The sequence below is a fragment of the Pelophylax lessonae genome (assembly GCF_965119305.1).
Source record: "Pelophylax lessonae genome assembly, chromosome: 1".
Taxonomy (NCBI): domain Eukaryota; kingdom Metazoa; phylum Chordata; class Amphibia; order Anura; family Ranidae; genus Pelophylax; species Pelophylax lessonae.
Window position 1 is genome coordinate 135742255 of NC_138768.1, and position 16755 is coordinate 135759009.

Below are 16755 nucleotides of genomic sequence, written 5' to 3' on the forward strand. Positions count from 1 at the left end.
CAAAAATCACACTACTTTGTTGAGCTGAAAAATTAGGAGAGTTTGAGGCACTATATCTTAAAGTGCTAAGTGCAAATTAATAAACAATTGATTAACCCTAGTGATAAAAAAATGAAATTATGACAATTCAAATTCATATAAAAAGGTGTTTTAAAATTAGAAATAAAAATTCTGGGTGTTGAAATAGATATGATTAAGTCCAATAAAATGTACAAAGCAGTATTTACACCAAAATTGTGCCAAAAGGTGCTCAGAAAAATTTTCAAGGGCTGGTGCTTGAAAATCTTTCATTAAAATAATTTTATTTTTTTGAAAGATTAATATGAGGGTCACTCACCAGACGATTATGGGCCTCAGAACCCAGCTTGCTTGTTTTAAATATTCTAAACGGGGATATCCTCCTTGGGGATGAAATGGACTCCCTAGATAGCCTCCTGGGCTCACAATGAAAATATCAGCGCTTGTCACACAATTGGAAGGTATGTAAGGTTCCCCAAGAAGATAAAATAGGTGATTGAACAATACCGTTTTAATTGTAACGGTAAAAAATACATACAATGGTTTTAGTCACATTTAAAAGTGCCTATTGCAGCACAGTGACAGGCAATGTATAGGAGATACGGAATGCCGCTCAGTTCCAGTATGCGTTCCAACAAAAGGTGGAAGTGATGAAAAACCGGAAGTGATGGCTTCTAGGATGACCTCAATGCATTTCACAAGATTGCATCATCAGGAAGTTGACCAATGGCCATATTCCCAATGCCTTTATATTCACAGCTTTATTTTGATTGGTTATTGGTATCCCGATGTGTTCCGTACACAAATTTTTTTATTACTAGGATAATTCAATTGTTTATTTATTTGCACTTAGCACTTTAGTATATAGTGCCTCAAACTTTCCTAATTTTTTTAGCTTTGGTCACACCAAAATTGACAGCTGCTCTATCAATATATTTCGATTTTTACTATTAGGAGGCGCCATTTCTTTAAATTTCAGGAACTTTGTTGAGCTGCCTGCACACCAACTTGCAGGAAAAATGTAAATACTGGAACGTGCTCTATGAGTGATATAGGAACCTGAAGCATATAATAGAGGTCCTACAGGAGAAGGAATAGGTCTACCGGTTAAAAGAGAAGCATGTCTTTTTTTTTTTTTAATCATACTTATCTAGGTGGTTGCAGCATTGGTCTGGTCCACAGGCTCCGATACTGAGAACTGAGCGATCAAACATTGCAGATTGCTCGGTTCTCACAGTTCTCTTTTCTGACCCCCTGCGTTCACTGGATTGCTGAGCTGTAGAGGGGGCGGGAGTTCATGCTCTCAGAGAGGCTGAGCCGGGTGACGGTTCAGCTTTGTCTGTACTTCTCCTTTAAAGATGAAAACTAATAAGTAATTTAACACCATTCTATGCAAAAAAGTCAGACACTTTCTAAACCTTCAGGCCATGTTGTCTTAGATGAAAGAAAAGTTTTACAACTGCATAAACAAAGTAATCACATATAACAAGCTGTAAGCCAAATTTCTAACTTTTTTGTCAATGTGACTCTCTTGATAAGTTTTTCACCTGCGCTGTATTTACTAAATAGCAACAGACACTTGGTATGTTTAAATTGATGTATTTATAGGATTGCATTCACTTTTCTGAAAGGTGCTAAAGCCATCAATGATAACTGCATACATATAAAAACAATAACTTAAATGGTTTCCACAAGAACAAAAAAAAACACCCTTTATTAATAAAAGGGTACTTATAAGTAGTTCTCCAGTGCCAGAAGTCCTGTGATCATTCAATACTTACTACAACACCATAGATCAAGCATTTTCTGCTATAGAGTCTTTTCTTCAGTCATTTCTTTAATCCATGAAAATCCTCTTGAAATATTATATACCAGATATTCTCTAGCACTGGCCGATTACAGTCACTGACCATAATGAGAGCAGATATCACAAAAATGGATATTTGCATGTATGTGCAATAGTTTAGAATATGGCCAATCAATGGCAAATCCTATGAACCTATATTTATATAGAGAGGGATAATATTTACACAGTTTTGACAGACACAATTTTGCAAGTTCCGAGCAGAAATTCTGGAATGAATGTAAAATGGATCAGAGGTAAATGATATTCTCTTCTATCCGTCCATTTTCTATACTGTTTGGAGTGTCATTGTGGAGTGTTTTCATTGGATCTGAAGGCTGCGGTGATTGTGGGGCTTCTGCGTTTAGGTTTTGTGATCCTGAAGCCAATAATGTTCCACAGTAGATGACGTGGGCTGCGTTCAGGTCTGAAACACAAGTCATACGATACATTATTGACCTAAATGCCTCTGGAAACACAGTGCTTACTATCTAAATCCCTAAAATTATAAGAGCTTTTTTACCACATTCATGAATAAGTACATTAATAAGTAAACATTCCATATAACACAATATGCAATTATATATCCCCTCTCCGGCATATAAATAATTGTATAAACTGTAAAAAAAAAAAAAAAAATGTAAATAGTTTCATCTATGTGCAAAAAACTTTAGCAAAAATATAAACACAACATGCTCATTAGTGCAATGTAAAAGACAAAAATCAGTGGTACAAAAAATACATTTCTAATAGTAACCCCCAGCAACCGTGATAATTTGTTGTCCGAGTGAGCAGAGTCTCTGCAATAACTTCTTTGTGTAAATATACCCATAACAGTGCCAACATCCCCTTAAGGTTAATGTTTACTCCACCTTTATTGTCATTTATACAACCAGCAATACTTAATCGTTAATTCTCTGGTTCTGAAGCTTTAGAAAAGAATTTGAAAAAACTTCCTGACTTCTTCAGGAGAAAACAACTCTCCTGAAGAAGTCAAGATGTGAAGGAATGCACTGGGTGGGACTAGTGACATCACTGCTTTATCACTTGCTTTGGGGATCAGAAGCAGCACACAGGGCTTCATTGCTGGGCACAGCCTTATGTAAGTGTATCTTACTTGCTTTTACCTTTAATAAACAATATTTGGGATCTCCTTCTGTTTTTTTGGAAAATGTTGCTGCTAAATGTGATCATCCATTTAGATTCCATGCATTCAACAAAGGTGAGTAAATGCAAGCCTGTAACCCATCTGAGTCATCTCGAGGAGGTGGGGGGGGGGTCATGAAGGAGTCCACATTCACCTTGAGTGAAAGTTGGCGCTGTTTTGGGTGTACTAAGAGATTTGTTAAACGGTCGCAAACTGCTACAACCATGATTGCAGAAACTTCACAACAAACCGGACTGCACAATGAATTGTGATATTCCTGAAGGCCTCTTTCACATGGCCATATAAAAAAAAACACACATTTACAAGCGTTTTTCTTATTTATGGATCTGAAAGCAGCTACATTGTTTTTACAGACATTCACATAGGTACATAAACATATGTTGCATTCAGATCCATAATACAAAACCCAAAAATCTGCATCTGAGGACATATGTATACATGTATGCCAGATGCAGGTATTGGGGGGAAAAACGGGACAGTTTGACACAAGTATTTACTGATCATAATGCAGGACCTTTTGTGCTAAAAAAAACCATGTATGATAAGACCAGTAAAATTTTTACGCCCATGTGAATGTACAGTGCATCCGAAAGGTATTCACAGTGCTTCACTTTTTCCACATGTTGTTATGTTACAGCTTTATTCCAAAATAGATTAAATTCATTATTTTTCTCAAAATTCTACAAGCAATATCCCATAATGACAACATGAAGGAAGTTTGTTTGAAAGCTTTGCAAATTTATTAAAAATAAAAAACAAAAAAAAAAAGAAAAAACAAAATCACACGTACATAAGTTTTCACAGCCTTTGCCATGACACTCAGAATTGAGCTCAGGTGACTTGTGTTTCCACTGATAATCCTTGAGATGTTTCTACAATTTGATTTGAGTCCAACTGTGGTAAATTCAGTTGATTGGACACGATTTGGAAAGGCACATACCTGTCTATGTAAGGTCCCACAGTTAACAGTGCATGTCAGAGCACAAACCAAACCATGAAGTCCAAGGAATTGTCTGTAGACCTCCGAGACAGAATTATATCAAGGCACAGATCTAGGGAAGGGTACAAAAAAATGTGTGCAGCATTGAAGGTCCCAATGAGCACAGTGGCCGCCATCATCCATAAATGGAAGAAGTTTTGAACCCCAAGGACTCTTCCTAGAGCGGGCCGCCCAGCCAAACTGAGCGATCGGGGAGAAGGGCCTTAGTCAGGGAGGTGACCAAAAACCCAATGGTCACTCTGACAGAGCTCCAGCATTTCTCTGTGGAGAGAGGAGAACTTGCCAGAAGAACAACCACCTCTGCAGCTCTCTACCAAACAGGCCTCTATTGTAGAGTGGCCAGACGGAAACCACTTCTCATGTAAAAAGCACATGACAGCCCAGAGTTTACCAAAAAGCACCTGAAGGACTCTTAGACCATGAGAAACAACATTTTCTGGTCTGATGAAACAGAGATTGAACTCTTTGGCCTGAATGGCAAGCGTCATGTCTGGAGGAAACCAGGCACCGCTCATCACCTGGCCAATGCCATCCCTACAGTGAAGCATGGTGTTGAGATATTTTTTAGCAGCAGGAACTGGGAGATTAGTCAGAATCGAGGGAAAGCTAAATGCAGCAATGTACCGAGACATCCTTGATGAAAACCTGCTCCAGAGCGCTCTGGACCTCAGACTGGGGAGACGGTTCATCTTCCAACAGGACAACAATCCTAAGCACACAGCCAAAATATCAAAGGAGTGGCTACAGGACAACTCTGTGAATATCCTTGAGTGGCTATGCCAGAGCCCAGACTTGAACCCAATTGAACATCTCTGGAGAGATCTGAAAATGGCTGTGCACTGACGCTCCCCATTCAACCTAATGGAGCTTGAGGGGTCCTGGAAAGAAGAATGGGAGAAACTGTTCAAAAATAGGTGGGCCAAGCTGTAGCATCATATTAAAAAAGACTTGAGGCTGTAATTGGTGCCAAAGGGGCTTCAACAAAGTATCGATCAAAGGCTGTGAATACTATGTACATGGGATTTTTTTTTGTTTTTGTTTTTTTGATAAATTTGCAAAGATTTCAAACAAACTTCTTTCACATTGTCATTATGGGGTATTGTTTGTAGAGTTTTGAGGAAAATACATGTAATCCATTATGGATAAAGGCTGTTACATAACAAAATCTGGAAAAAGTGAAACGCTGGGAATACTTTCCGAAAGCACTATAGCCACATTGTTTGAGTATCTCTTGCACAAAAGATGTTCCCAGCAGTTGCTGGGAGTTACTATTCAGAGTATATTTTTGTACAACAGATTTTAATTATGTTTTATATTGCACAAATGAGTAGATTGTGTTTATATTTTTGCTATGGCTCTTTGTACTTAATTGAGACTGTTCTTCACAAGGTTTTATATTTTATACAATTATTTATTATTGCATTATACGCTGTAACCTGACATCTTACTGCATTATGAAGAACATAAATTAAATTAATAAGAAAAAAAGCAAAACATCAAAATTTATAATCGTGTGGGTTTAAATGTCAGAATTCAATACTCAAAAAACATGATTTAATGACTGTACTATATTTCAGTGTGGATTAATAGGTCTTAAATCAAACATGTAGCCTGCAATATACAACATCATTAGTCAACATTGCAACTTGAAGCTATCATTATTCCATATAAGATAATATAAACCAAATGTGGAATTGTGGAATTACTAAATAATTGCTCAGTGATAAAATGCTTCAGTGGAATTTATACCAATCACATTTGGCATACCTTTGTTTTCTAGGCTACGTGCCCAGACACTTTTATATAATTTAAGGTGTGTCTTTTTTTTTTTGTTTAAATGCCCAGACACTTTGGTGTTTGGTCCTCTACAAAGGGACACAGCAGGCCCCTCGGTGTGTGCACTCCCTGATACCAGGGTAGCAAACAATGCACTGAGCTGATGAGCAATATATCCAAGCACTCACTGAAGTGTTCAGTTGGCTGCATTGGTATACATTTCATGGTGACTTCAACATCTTTTGGTTGCAAATAAATGGAACAGATTGAAGGCCAGGCTAAAACTTGGCCTTAAAAATCTTAAAGAAGTAGAGAAAAGTCCCAAGTGTAGCATTTATTAAAACATATGTATGAAATGCAAAACAATAAATATGCACTCACATTTACAAGGTATTTACAAAGTGTATTGATAAGTCTCCAGCAGGTGGCAACCTTTCATGTGGTCAATGGTGAGCAAGCCCCTGCGGATGGATGTGATGTAAGGTCCTTGGAACCAGGGGAACACCAGGAAGAGCCAACAGAAGCAGCAGACTGTCTGTGTAGATTACATTGATGGGAAACACTGATGGGAAACACTGTGGACAGTTTTTACATGGTTTTCTGGTGGAAGCCTCTCCAGATCCTGCTTGGAAGAGAGACTGCTGACACTGCCATAATGTCAACTTCATGCCACAAGGTTTTTATGTGGACTTTTTTTCAAGAAATAAAAAAATGTTCACTTTTATGTCATTTTTCATTCCTTGCCTATTGTTATTTTTTTGTACTAGTGCCCCCATTTTCTTGCGCCTAGGTACGTTTAGGGTTTTAATGCTGTTTACAAATCCTTTTTAAAGCCTGGCCATACAATGAGCAAGTAACCAATCAGCTTCTATGTTTTATTGCTAAGCTTAAAGTGGAGTTGCAGACAATTTGTTCTCTCCCCCCCCCCCCCCCCCCGCGTTCAGGATCAGTTTGTGACACCCATTTGAACACTTTTTTTTTTGCAGCAATGTAAATAACTTCCATTTATGCTTCTATTCTTATTATTCTTCTATTCTTTTATTATTATTATATTTCTATTTATCCTCTGCTTCCAGTGTACCTTGCCATGGGGAGGTATGTTGTGTTTGCCCACCCATTGGCTCCTAGGATATGTGTGCCATCAGTCCCAGGAGTCAATGGGCATCCACAGCTTGTAGCATTGGGCCACATTTTGTGCTATATGTGCATGCGCGAGATCGGGAGGCGCATGCTGGGTAGCCATGCCGTATCCCAGCGGGAGGAACAAATAGGCTTCAGATGCACACACTAAAGATGGAAAGCATGCTTGCTAGGGACTACAAAGTGAGATTATTTTAAAAGATCATGAATTATAATACCTACATGTCTTAAACATTCGATTATGAATAGCATTTGGTGCAATCATCATGAGGGTTATGAAAAAAAACAAGCTGGAACTCCGCTTTAATTGAACAATATGAAGTTAGAAGTTGATTGGCTCCTATGCACAGCTGCACCAGTTTTAGTAAATCTCCATTATATCCAAATGCATGCATTACCATAAACACATGCATTTATTAAGAAAACTGAAATGTATGTCCATTTACCTGCAATTACATTTTTTTTTTTTAATAAAGCACTCTTTTTTTATCTGCTATACATTTGAAGCACCTCAAATGTAACATTACAAAAAAAATTGCCAAAAATCTGTACCTGCAAAAGGAGAGAGTAAATATTCACCTCTCCTGCTACCTGTACCACCAGATGTAGCTTCAATAAAGATAAAAATTCCTGTGAAGTCTGCTGAAAAACAGACACTTCCTGGAGTGTCAATCGCCTTGATCTCCTTGTCACTCGCTGTACTTAGTGGTTCCTCCATGTGTCCTGCAGTGATGTGGAGTTTGGTGGGAGGTAAAGGAACTCGACAATCTCAGAAGTGTAATGGCCAGTGGGCGAGGTGAGCTTTTAGGCTAATTTTAGCTTCCTTATTAGGTCTCAGAGAATAAACATTCAGATTCTTACAAATGCCTGTTCATTACTGTCTCTCGTTAAAGACATTTGCTATAATGGGCAGTATTATGGATTCCCTTTCCAGTTTAAGAAAATAAAAAGATGTGATGTGTATGGCCTAAGACAATACTAGAGAACAGTACACTATTACAACAGAATAGGAGTGAATGCTTCCTAAAGAATTACTGAACAGTCGTCCATCCAGCCGGTTTTCCCTTTAAGATGCATGGACACATGCAGTGCCCATGAAACTGGGCCCTAATTGCAGGATATAGTCTTTATTGCACACTTCTTACTTACCATTATTACAGGCATCTTTATTGCTGTGTCGGGAAGAATTCTCTAGCCTCTGCTGTCGGGAAATTAAGGAGCTCCAAGGTTCACTGGAAATATCCACAGGGCTGCTCCCAGAAGTCTCTGCAGAGTCAGAGGCATGATCCGCATAAGTGTCCGAGTAAGCAGAGTTGGGATGTGCGGCCATGTTGTTGAGCGATATCTGAGCCAGTGCATTGTTAATGCAGATGGAGTCTTCCATTTGTAAACTGTCAAGCTGGGGGTTTCTTGCACCCTATAACATGAAGAGGAAAGCGAGAGTCAGCTCAGCCGTATAATTTACAAGAACCAGGGAAAGACTTAACACGTCTCACTTTTTTCTGACACGTTTTCTTATAACCTCTGTCCTCGCTTTATTAAACTTCTGAAATTCCTACTTCAGCTGAGATTTGTTAATGTAAAGCAATACTGTTCTCTACAGTTCTGTGAAAAGCTTCACATAGGCCTTGCTGTGGTACATTTCTCTATTTAATGAGCAGGCCATAAAATTAAATGACAGTAAATAACCACGGTGCCATTTCTAAATTATAGAGGTATTTGTATTGTCAGACTTCTCACATGACACCTTCAAACAAATGAGTAAGAGATGAATTTTACAGGTGGACAATATGGAAGCTGCTTGGAGCATACAACTGGTGTCATTTTGCCTTTAATAGGAGCACACATTCCCCCATTAGTCAGCCGTTTGATGACAAGCACACATTAGTTAAAGGATATTGGAGGCACATAAAAGAAAATGTAAAGCACATAAAAAGAAGCCCTCTGCCCCATTGGTTTTGACTACAAATATATGTTGTAGACTTCTCATGCAATGTGTTTTTTTTAACTCCTAGGTATACCATGTTTTTAATTAAAGATCAATCATGTAAAAAAAAAATGAAACATCAATTTACAGCCCCAGTATGATTTAATACAATACCCTTGCCTGTATGCTATTCTCTTTAATGCATAGTTGAGCATCAACGGTGTACTGGCCCCACTTACATCAATGGTACATCCAACACTATGATAGGTACACACGTTATGAGCAGTATGAGACAAGACAACAACAGCGGAGGATTCATACAGGTAATTCATTATACTAGATCTATTTTTTCTTAATTCTGCACATCATAAACTTGTTCTGTGAACCTTAACATGTTAAATAATTCACTAGAGCAGGTAGTAAACCACTGGATGTTAGGAATGCTTGCATCCAGTACATTCTTTATTGGGTAGGCAGTTATTTAAATCTTCTGATGTCTTGAGGCTAGGTAAAAAACTACTACCAGAAGAAAGACTATATCAGAGCTTTCAATATTTCACAAAACAACTGGGGACACCTACAGACTAGTTTTGCTTTATCCTTTTAAATTAATCTTGGATTACAATAACTATTACTGCTTAAATATTTTTGTCCCCCTACCCCCCCCCCCCCCAAAAAAAAAAGAGTTTTTGTTTAAAAAAAAGTACTTTTTAAAGAGAAGCCTGCCTAGTTCTCAGATGAGAGCAGAGTATGATGTGAATATGTGACCTCAGTGTTTTGTTCCACCAGCAATGCCACCACCTTACACCACTTAAGTTGGTTCCCCATCAACACAGTCAATGTAATTGGGGAATCCCTCCCACTGAGTAAACTGTCCTCGCTGGAAGAACACAGTGATTATTGTTAGCGGCTATTAGCAGCTGGCAATAATTGCATAATAAAAATCTGACATGCTGGTTGAACCCAGGTCGATCGATGTATCAATCAGCCTGCCCATGCATGGTTCGAATCTCAGCCAGTCCCTGCTAAACAGGCCAGCTCTATGGCTGGCTTTAGTCACACCCACAGAAGTCCATGGAGTTTATCTAGTACCCAGGTAGAAGGGCCTGCATGGTTGTATTAATGAGACTGCAAATTCAAACAGGCTGAACAGAGAACATGTCTATCCAAAAGAGACACCTGTCTATCAAGTCCATCCAAAAGACAAAAAATAAATGTATAAAATTAAAACACCCTGCACCCTCAGAACAAAAACCCAGTCAATCTAGGCATCAAAGGGCATTCCTTTCCATATAACAATAAATGCTTATCTATCTTTAAATGATCAATACCTCTGTCTTTTGGTGTGGAATTAAAATGGGAAGGCTGTTCTGGCGAGCATGTTTCCAGTGCCTGAAAAGCTTGTGCTGTACACAGAGTTCTTCCCTTTCTTTTTCCACTAGCCTCTGGCCTTCCTTCAGTCTCTCCACATTTTTTTGGAACTCCAGAAGCTGTTGGGATAGCTCTTCTCTCTTTTCCTCCAGAAGCTGCACCTGGTTCTGCCACTCGCTTTCCCATTGCTGAATCATATTCTCCTTCTCCTCCAGCTCCTTCTCTTTTTGGTCACACTCCCTGGCCCAGCGCTGCTGCTCTTGTTGGAATTGCTGCTGAAGTTTTGCCACCTCTCCGCGATGTTTTTCTAGATGGCGGTACTGTTCCTGGAGGAGGGACCCGCGGAGAGCATAGCCTCTACCACTAGGCTCATGATCCTGATGTAGAACCTTTGTTAGTTCTATCTGGCTGTCCTGCATGGCTACAGCAGCCTGGCAAATGAGACATTAAGTGAAATTAACATATTACAAAAAAAATGAATGGCTCTTAAAAACATACATACATACTAGCTGAAGATATAATAGATGTTAGTTTCTCCATGCTATGGATTTGCAAGGCTTTGGAAGATTTCCTAGATATTCCTGTGTACATTCCCCTTGGTCATTGAGCCAGGTAATCAGGCCTGCAGCACAACTCTCCATTGAAATGAATGAAGAGTTGTGAAAAGGAGCCCAGATAACAGTCCTAGACTGAGGCCAAACAACAAAATATTGGCTGCGACAATAGGCAGAGCTGTTTCTTGGAGAAATAAATCACTAGTGCGAACACAATAATGAGACACTGGAGACGCTGAAGAGTTTCTTCAGCAGGACCCTAAGAATTGTTTAGGGGAGGCTTAAACACACTGGGTCATAAGTATCTCCATGCAACTCAATAGCTTGTAGTTGGCAGAGTTACTTCCTTATGGAGCGTTTTGTTTTTTGGGGGGTTTTTTAAGGGACAGAAGCTTCAGGCCAGTGTCGTGTATATAGAACATGACTTGATCTTTCTGAACAGTTAAGGAGTCATCAACTTTTTCCTATTTTTTTTTTTTTATCTTTTTCAATTTCAGTGAATAGAACATAATTTAAATACTTTTTTAGATGAACACATATTTATATAACCTTACCTATGTGTGTTTTTAAGAAGAAAAAAAAAACAACTTGCTTTACTGCTCCTTTGCAGAGTGCAGGTCCCTATGTGCCTGACATCTAATCGCAACTGTCATTAAAGCATATTGAAATTCAAAAACAAAAATGTGATAGATATATTGTACCTTAGCAGTCCTAAGGCAAGGTGGCTGCTGATTTTTTTTTACCTGGTAAACCACACTTCCTGTCCCTTCATGGATACACTCACTCCTTCAATGAATCTATGGAGGAAGCCATAGTTGTCACCCAAGCTGGACTTCAAACATGGCTGCCTTTTTTTTTATCCCCATTACATGGGGGTGAGAGGATTAGTAACTCACAGAGAGATAACATGGTTTGTGCTTCCTATTAAGATTACAAAAAGTGACCAGAGCACTGTTTTCAGATAGGATCAATAGCTATTTTCTGTTCTTGTTGAAAATGTTCCAAAAAAAGAAAATGAATGCAGCCATTACATATAAGAACTATATATACAGTATATTTTAAAAAATACGTGATCGACCGATTATCGGCAAAGCAGATATATCAAGGGCCGATCTGCACCTTCCCCGATATATCGGAATTGGCCACCAAGGTGACCGATATTGCTGATATTTCGGGAAAGTGCTGTACTGGAGTGATGCCTGCAGCTAGAGGCATCACCCTCCCGGTACCGGTGTCCATAGCCGACGGTCGGCTGTCTTGTAATGACAACCGATGCGGCTGAGAAACCGCTCAGCTGTCATTACAAGGAGCGGGAGGGGACGTTCCCCCCCCCCTCCCGCCGCCTTCCGCGGCTCGGCCGGATCTCCCATCCCACCAGAAGTGATGTCATGACATCACTTCCGGGTACTCAGCGCCAGATTAAAAAAAGATAGCATTCAAGACAGCCAAACTTGGCGTTTTGAATGAAGTGCAGAGGAGGGGTTTGGGATCTTTTAGACCCCCAGATCCCTCCACAAAAGTACCTGTCAAGTGATAAAAAAAAATTTAAATGTACGAAAATATCGGCCAATACCGATATGCAATGGCCAAAATATCATTATCGGCAACGAAAAACCGATATCGGTCGATCACTAATAAATATATATAAAATGGTTGTTTTAGGGTTCAGTGAAGCTTCTGGAGAGTGACAGATTATCTGCATTAAAGCAGAGCTCCACCCAAAAGAGGAAGGTCTGCTTTAAGCACTCCTCCCAGACCCTTGTCATTTTTTTTTTTTTTGGGGGGGGGGGGGGAGTGGGTATCTAGTCTTGACAGGGACCCGCTCCTACTTCTGCTCATATCGCCTAGGCGATCCGAGCGGAAGTTCTCTTTTCCCCCTTCTTCTATGCAGTCTTCTGGGTCACGTCACAGGTGCCAGAATACTGCCAGGCCATTCAGCAGGCGCATCGCGACACGTGCACTGCACACCCATTTGTGAAGCCACACACCATCACAGCTCGGTGCCCACAGTTGAAATGCTGGCATAGGAGAGGGGAGAGGGAGACAAGCGACCATTTGGGTGATCACATCGCTAAATCCTGGGACAGGGGAGTGCGTGTTTATTAGGAGTCAGCAGCTACACTTTTTGTAGCTGCTGACTTTTAATAAACACAGCGACTGGAGCTCGGCTTTAAGTCAAGGAGACCCCTAAAGTGACTAATATACAGATCTCTTTAAATTTACTGCAACAGAAAAAACATGAATGAGCATAAAAGAAAAGTATTATCAAAAAGTAATTCAGAGCAAAAAAAAGAGAAAGTGTGCTAACTGAAAATACACTATACTTTACGCTACAACCTGGCCTGTATGAAATCACATACGTTCTTTGTAAAGAGCACCTTCTTAATTATTCATGATTTAATATTAGATATAGGAATTATCACACCCTAAAATGAATAATAGCAAGGCTATAAAAGAAGAAAAAATTATTCTGAGAAATAAGAATTAATGGCAGAGTTCACAAAGATCAAATATTCAGGATAACTATCTAACAGTTTAATACTGAATCTAGAAATCATCTACAATAGCAAAGTTAAAAATTTTGCTCAGTTCCACTTATATAAACAACATATGGTATCTATCCCAAGAGATTGATTCAGAAAGGAAATCCCAAAAAGGGACAAAAAGTCAGGGGAGGGACGTTGCGATACCAGAGGGATGTAGAGACAACTACAGATATGAAAATATATATGAAAAGTACTAAATTTTATTAATACAAATGTAAAATCTATCTGTTACACAGCATGATCGAGTCAACAGACAAATACAAAGAAAATAATAATACAAATACAAAGGCAAAATAGGTCACATATAGTTTGAACAATCATAAATATACAACAAAAATATGGACTTTGAAAACCCTACGCGTTTCAACCAAAGGTCTACTTCTGGGGATATTTGTCCATGGATTTAACCATATTTGTATGTATATATTACTAAAGCAAAGAAAAGAAAAAACTATAATACATAGAAATGTATAAATTTATACAAAAAATAATTTTCTCTGCATATAATCAATGTTTCCAAAAAAAAAAATTATTTTAATTAGAAAGATTCAAAACTTACATTATCAAAGATGTGAACAGGAAAAAGAAAGATAAAAGATTTTCTAAAAAAAAATTCTAAAAAGATTTTTAGAAAATCTTTTATCTTTCTTTTTCCTATACACATCTTTTGATAATGTAAGTTTTGAATCTTTCCAATTAAAATAAATGTTATTGGTATTATTTTTTGGAAATATTGATTATATACAGAGGATTATTATTTTTTGTATAAATGTATACATTTCTATGTATTATTGTTTTTTTCTTTTATTTGCTTTAGTCATATATACATACAAATATGGTTAAATCCATGAACAAATATCCCCAGAAGAAAACCTTCGGTTGAAACGCGTAGGGGTTTCAAAGTCCATATTTTTTGTTGTATATTTATGATTGCTCAAACTATATGTGACCTTTTTTGCATTTGTATTATTATTTTCTTTGTATTTGTCTGTTGACTCAATCATGCTGTGCAACAGATATATTTTACATTTGTATTAATAAAATTTAGTACTTTTCATATTATCTGTAGTTGCCTCTACATCCCTCTTGTATCGCAACGTCCCTCCCCCAACTTTTTGTCCCTTTTTGGGATTTCCTTTCTGAATCTACTATAGCAAATTGATGAATATTTATAATGAACCTTTCCCAATTAGGTAAAGTAATGTTCATTCTCCTCCCCACCCCAAGACATTTTCCTTTCTTTGACAGGCAATTCCTACCTCTTCATTTCTCACCTAGACAAGAATGATACTCATCCTGCCCTTCTCCCTGTGCGCAGCTTTCTGGGACACATCACAGGTCCCAGGAGGCTGCAAGACCGGTCTTTCTGTGTCACACAATCTCATATATGTGCAGTGGGGAGCTGGCTGTGATTGCTCAGTAGGTCACAGCTGGCTTCCAAATCTAAGCTGGTGATGCCACGGTGAGAAGAATTGGCGTTGGACTCCATGGACTGGTAAGTATCTGATTTTTAAAATTCTGCTGCTGACTTCATTTTTTAACCACACCCCGCCAGCTGTATAAACAAATGACGGCGGGTGCCCACTTTTTCAGGGACTATGTCATATGTTGTCGTCCCACTCTCGTTGCGCTTACACACCCACGAGAAACCGCAGCGCAATGATTGGCGGCAGGCTGTGTCCCTGGGACATGGCACATCTCGGATCTAGGTAAAGAGCCAATGGCGAGGCTCTTTACCCATGTGATTAGCTGTGTCCAATCACAGCTGATCAAATGTCAGTGTTGCATATTAGTGCCTCCTCTTCAGTGCCCATTAATGCAGGCTATTTGTGCCCATCATTGCAGCCTCATCGGTGCTGCATATTAGTGCCATCTCATCAGCGCCCATCATTGCAGCCTCATCAGTGCTGCATATTAGTGCCGTCTCATCAGCGCCCATCAGTGCAGCCTCATCAGCCCACATCAGTGAAGGGGAAAAATTACTTATTTACAAAATTTCCTAACAGAAACTAAGAAAAAATTTTTTGTGCTTTTTTTGTTTTTGTTTTAGCAAAAAATAAAAAAACCCAGTAGTGATTAAATACCACCAAAAGAAAGCTCTATCTGTCTCAAAAGAATGAAAACAATTTCATTTGGGTACAGTGTTGCATGACCGCGCAATCGTCATTCAAAGTGTGACAGCGCTGAAAGCTGAAAATTGGCCTGGGCAGGAAGGGGGTGAAAGTGCCCTGTATTGAAGCGGTTAAAAATGGGCAAAGTTCCTCTTTAACCTAACATGCGCTATTTGGCAATTCCGGTTGAACCAAGAGCTTTATACATATTTATATATAAGCTATAAAAAGCCATTGAACAAACATACCTGGATACTGTATAAAAGGCGAGTCAAGTTTTGAACTGCTTGGAAAATCTAAAGGAAAAACAAACAAAATTAACTAGGGCAATTATCAAAAGTATTTTTCTGTTTTATATCAAGTAACATCTAATAATTTTGCTCCGAATTAAAATGTTCAGTAATAAACAATGCTAGCAAACAGGCAGAAGACAATAGATCCTGTTGTGTGCTAGATTTACATTTTTTCTTTTTACATTAAAGGTCTCTATAACCTTTTTAAACATTTGTTCATGGAAATAGTCATTTTTATCAACAAAACGGTTGTTTAAAACACTGTTTTATTATATCTATTAATAAGTATACATATTGGAACAACCAATGCACTATATATACAGGCTCTGCTCCTAAATTTACAAGCGATCATTCAAAAACAAATGTAATTGTGTGATATATTAGGTGGTTTTGGGTAGGCCAAGTAACCCTGGTTACTTTTGATGGACACAAAGTGCATTTATTTCCTATGTGTCTATTGACCATTTGCCCCCCTTCATGACCGGGCCACTTTTTTTGCAATATGGCACTGCGTTACTTTAACCACTTGCCGCCCGCTGCACGACTATTTACTGCGGCGGTCAGCCCCTCACAGGCAAAGCGACGTAGGACTACGTCGCTAGCCTGTGAGGCTCTAGGGAGCGAGCACGCGCCGCCGGAGGCGCGCTCCCGCTCGCTCACGTACCCCCCCGCGTGTGTGCCCGGCGGACCCGATGTCCGCCAGGCACTCAAGATTGTCTGTTACAGCGGGAGAAAGGCAGGCGACTAATGTAAACAAAGCCGTCTGTCAGTCTCCCCTGTGTAAGAATGGTGATCATAGGGTTCTGCTATATAGGACCGTTGATCACTGTTCTTACACCTCAAGCCACATCCAATCACAGTTAACCCCTCCCTCTAAAAAAAGTTAACCCCTTCACTGCCAGTGTCATTTTTACAGTAACAGTGCATATGTATAGCACTGATTACTGTAGTAATGTCACTGGTACCCCCAAAAGTGTCAAAAATGTCAGTCAAGGGTCCGATCTGTCC

The 16755-nt window shown here is 39.0% G+C and overlaps 1 protein-coding gene across 3 annotated transcripts in view; it reads right to left on the bottom strand.

The window, feature by feature from the left end:
• Positions 1 to 1601: 1601 nt before the first annotated feature.
• ARHGEF28 (Rho guanine nucleotide exchange factor 28) overlaps positions 1602 to 16755 on the bottom strand; it is a 354612-nt gene continuing 339458 nt past the window's right edge. For all 3 annotated transcript variants that reach the window (XM_082272798.1, XM_082272799.1, XM_082272800.1), the window contains 4 exons: positions 15703 to 15750; positions 10204 to 10674; positions 8095 to 8362; positions 1602 to 2288 (listed from right to left, as the gene is read on the bottom strand). In XM_082272798.1, the coding sequence (XP_082128924.1) occupies positions 2113 to 2288; positions 8095 to 8362; positions 10204 to 10674; positions 15703 to 15750 (963 nt within the window). In that variant the 3' untranslated portion in view covers positions 1602 to 2112. The remainder of the gene's footprint in view (positions 2289 to 8094; positions 8363 to 10203; positions 10675 to 15702; positions 15751 to 16755) is intronic.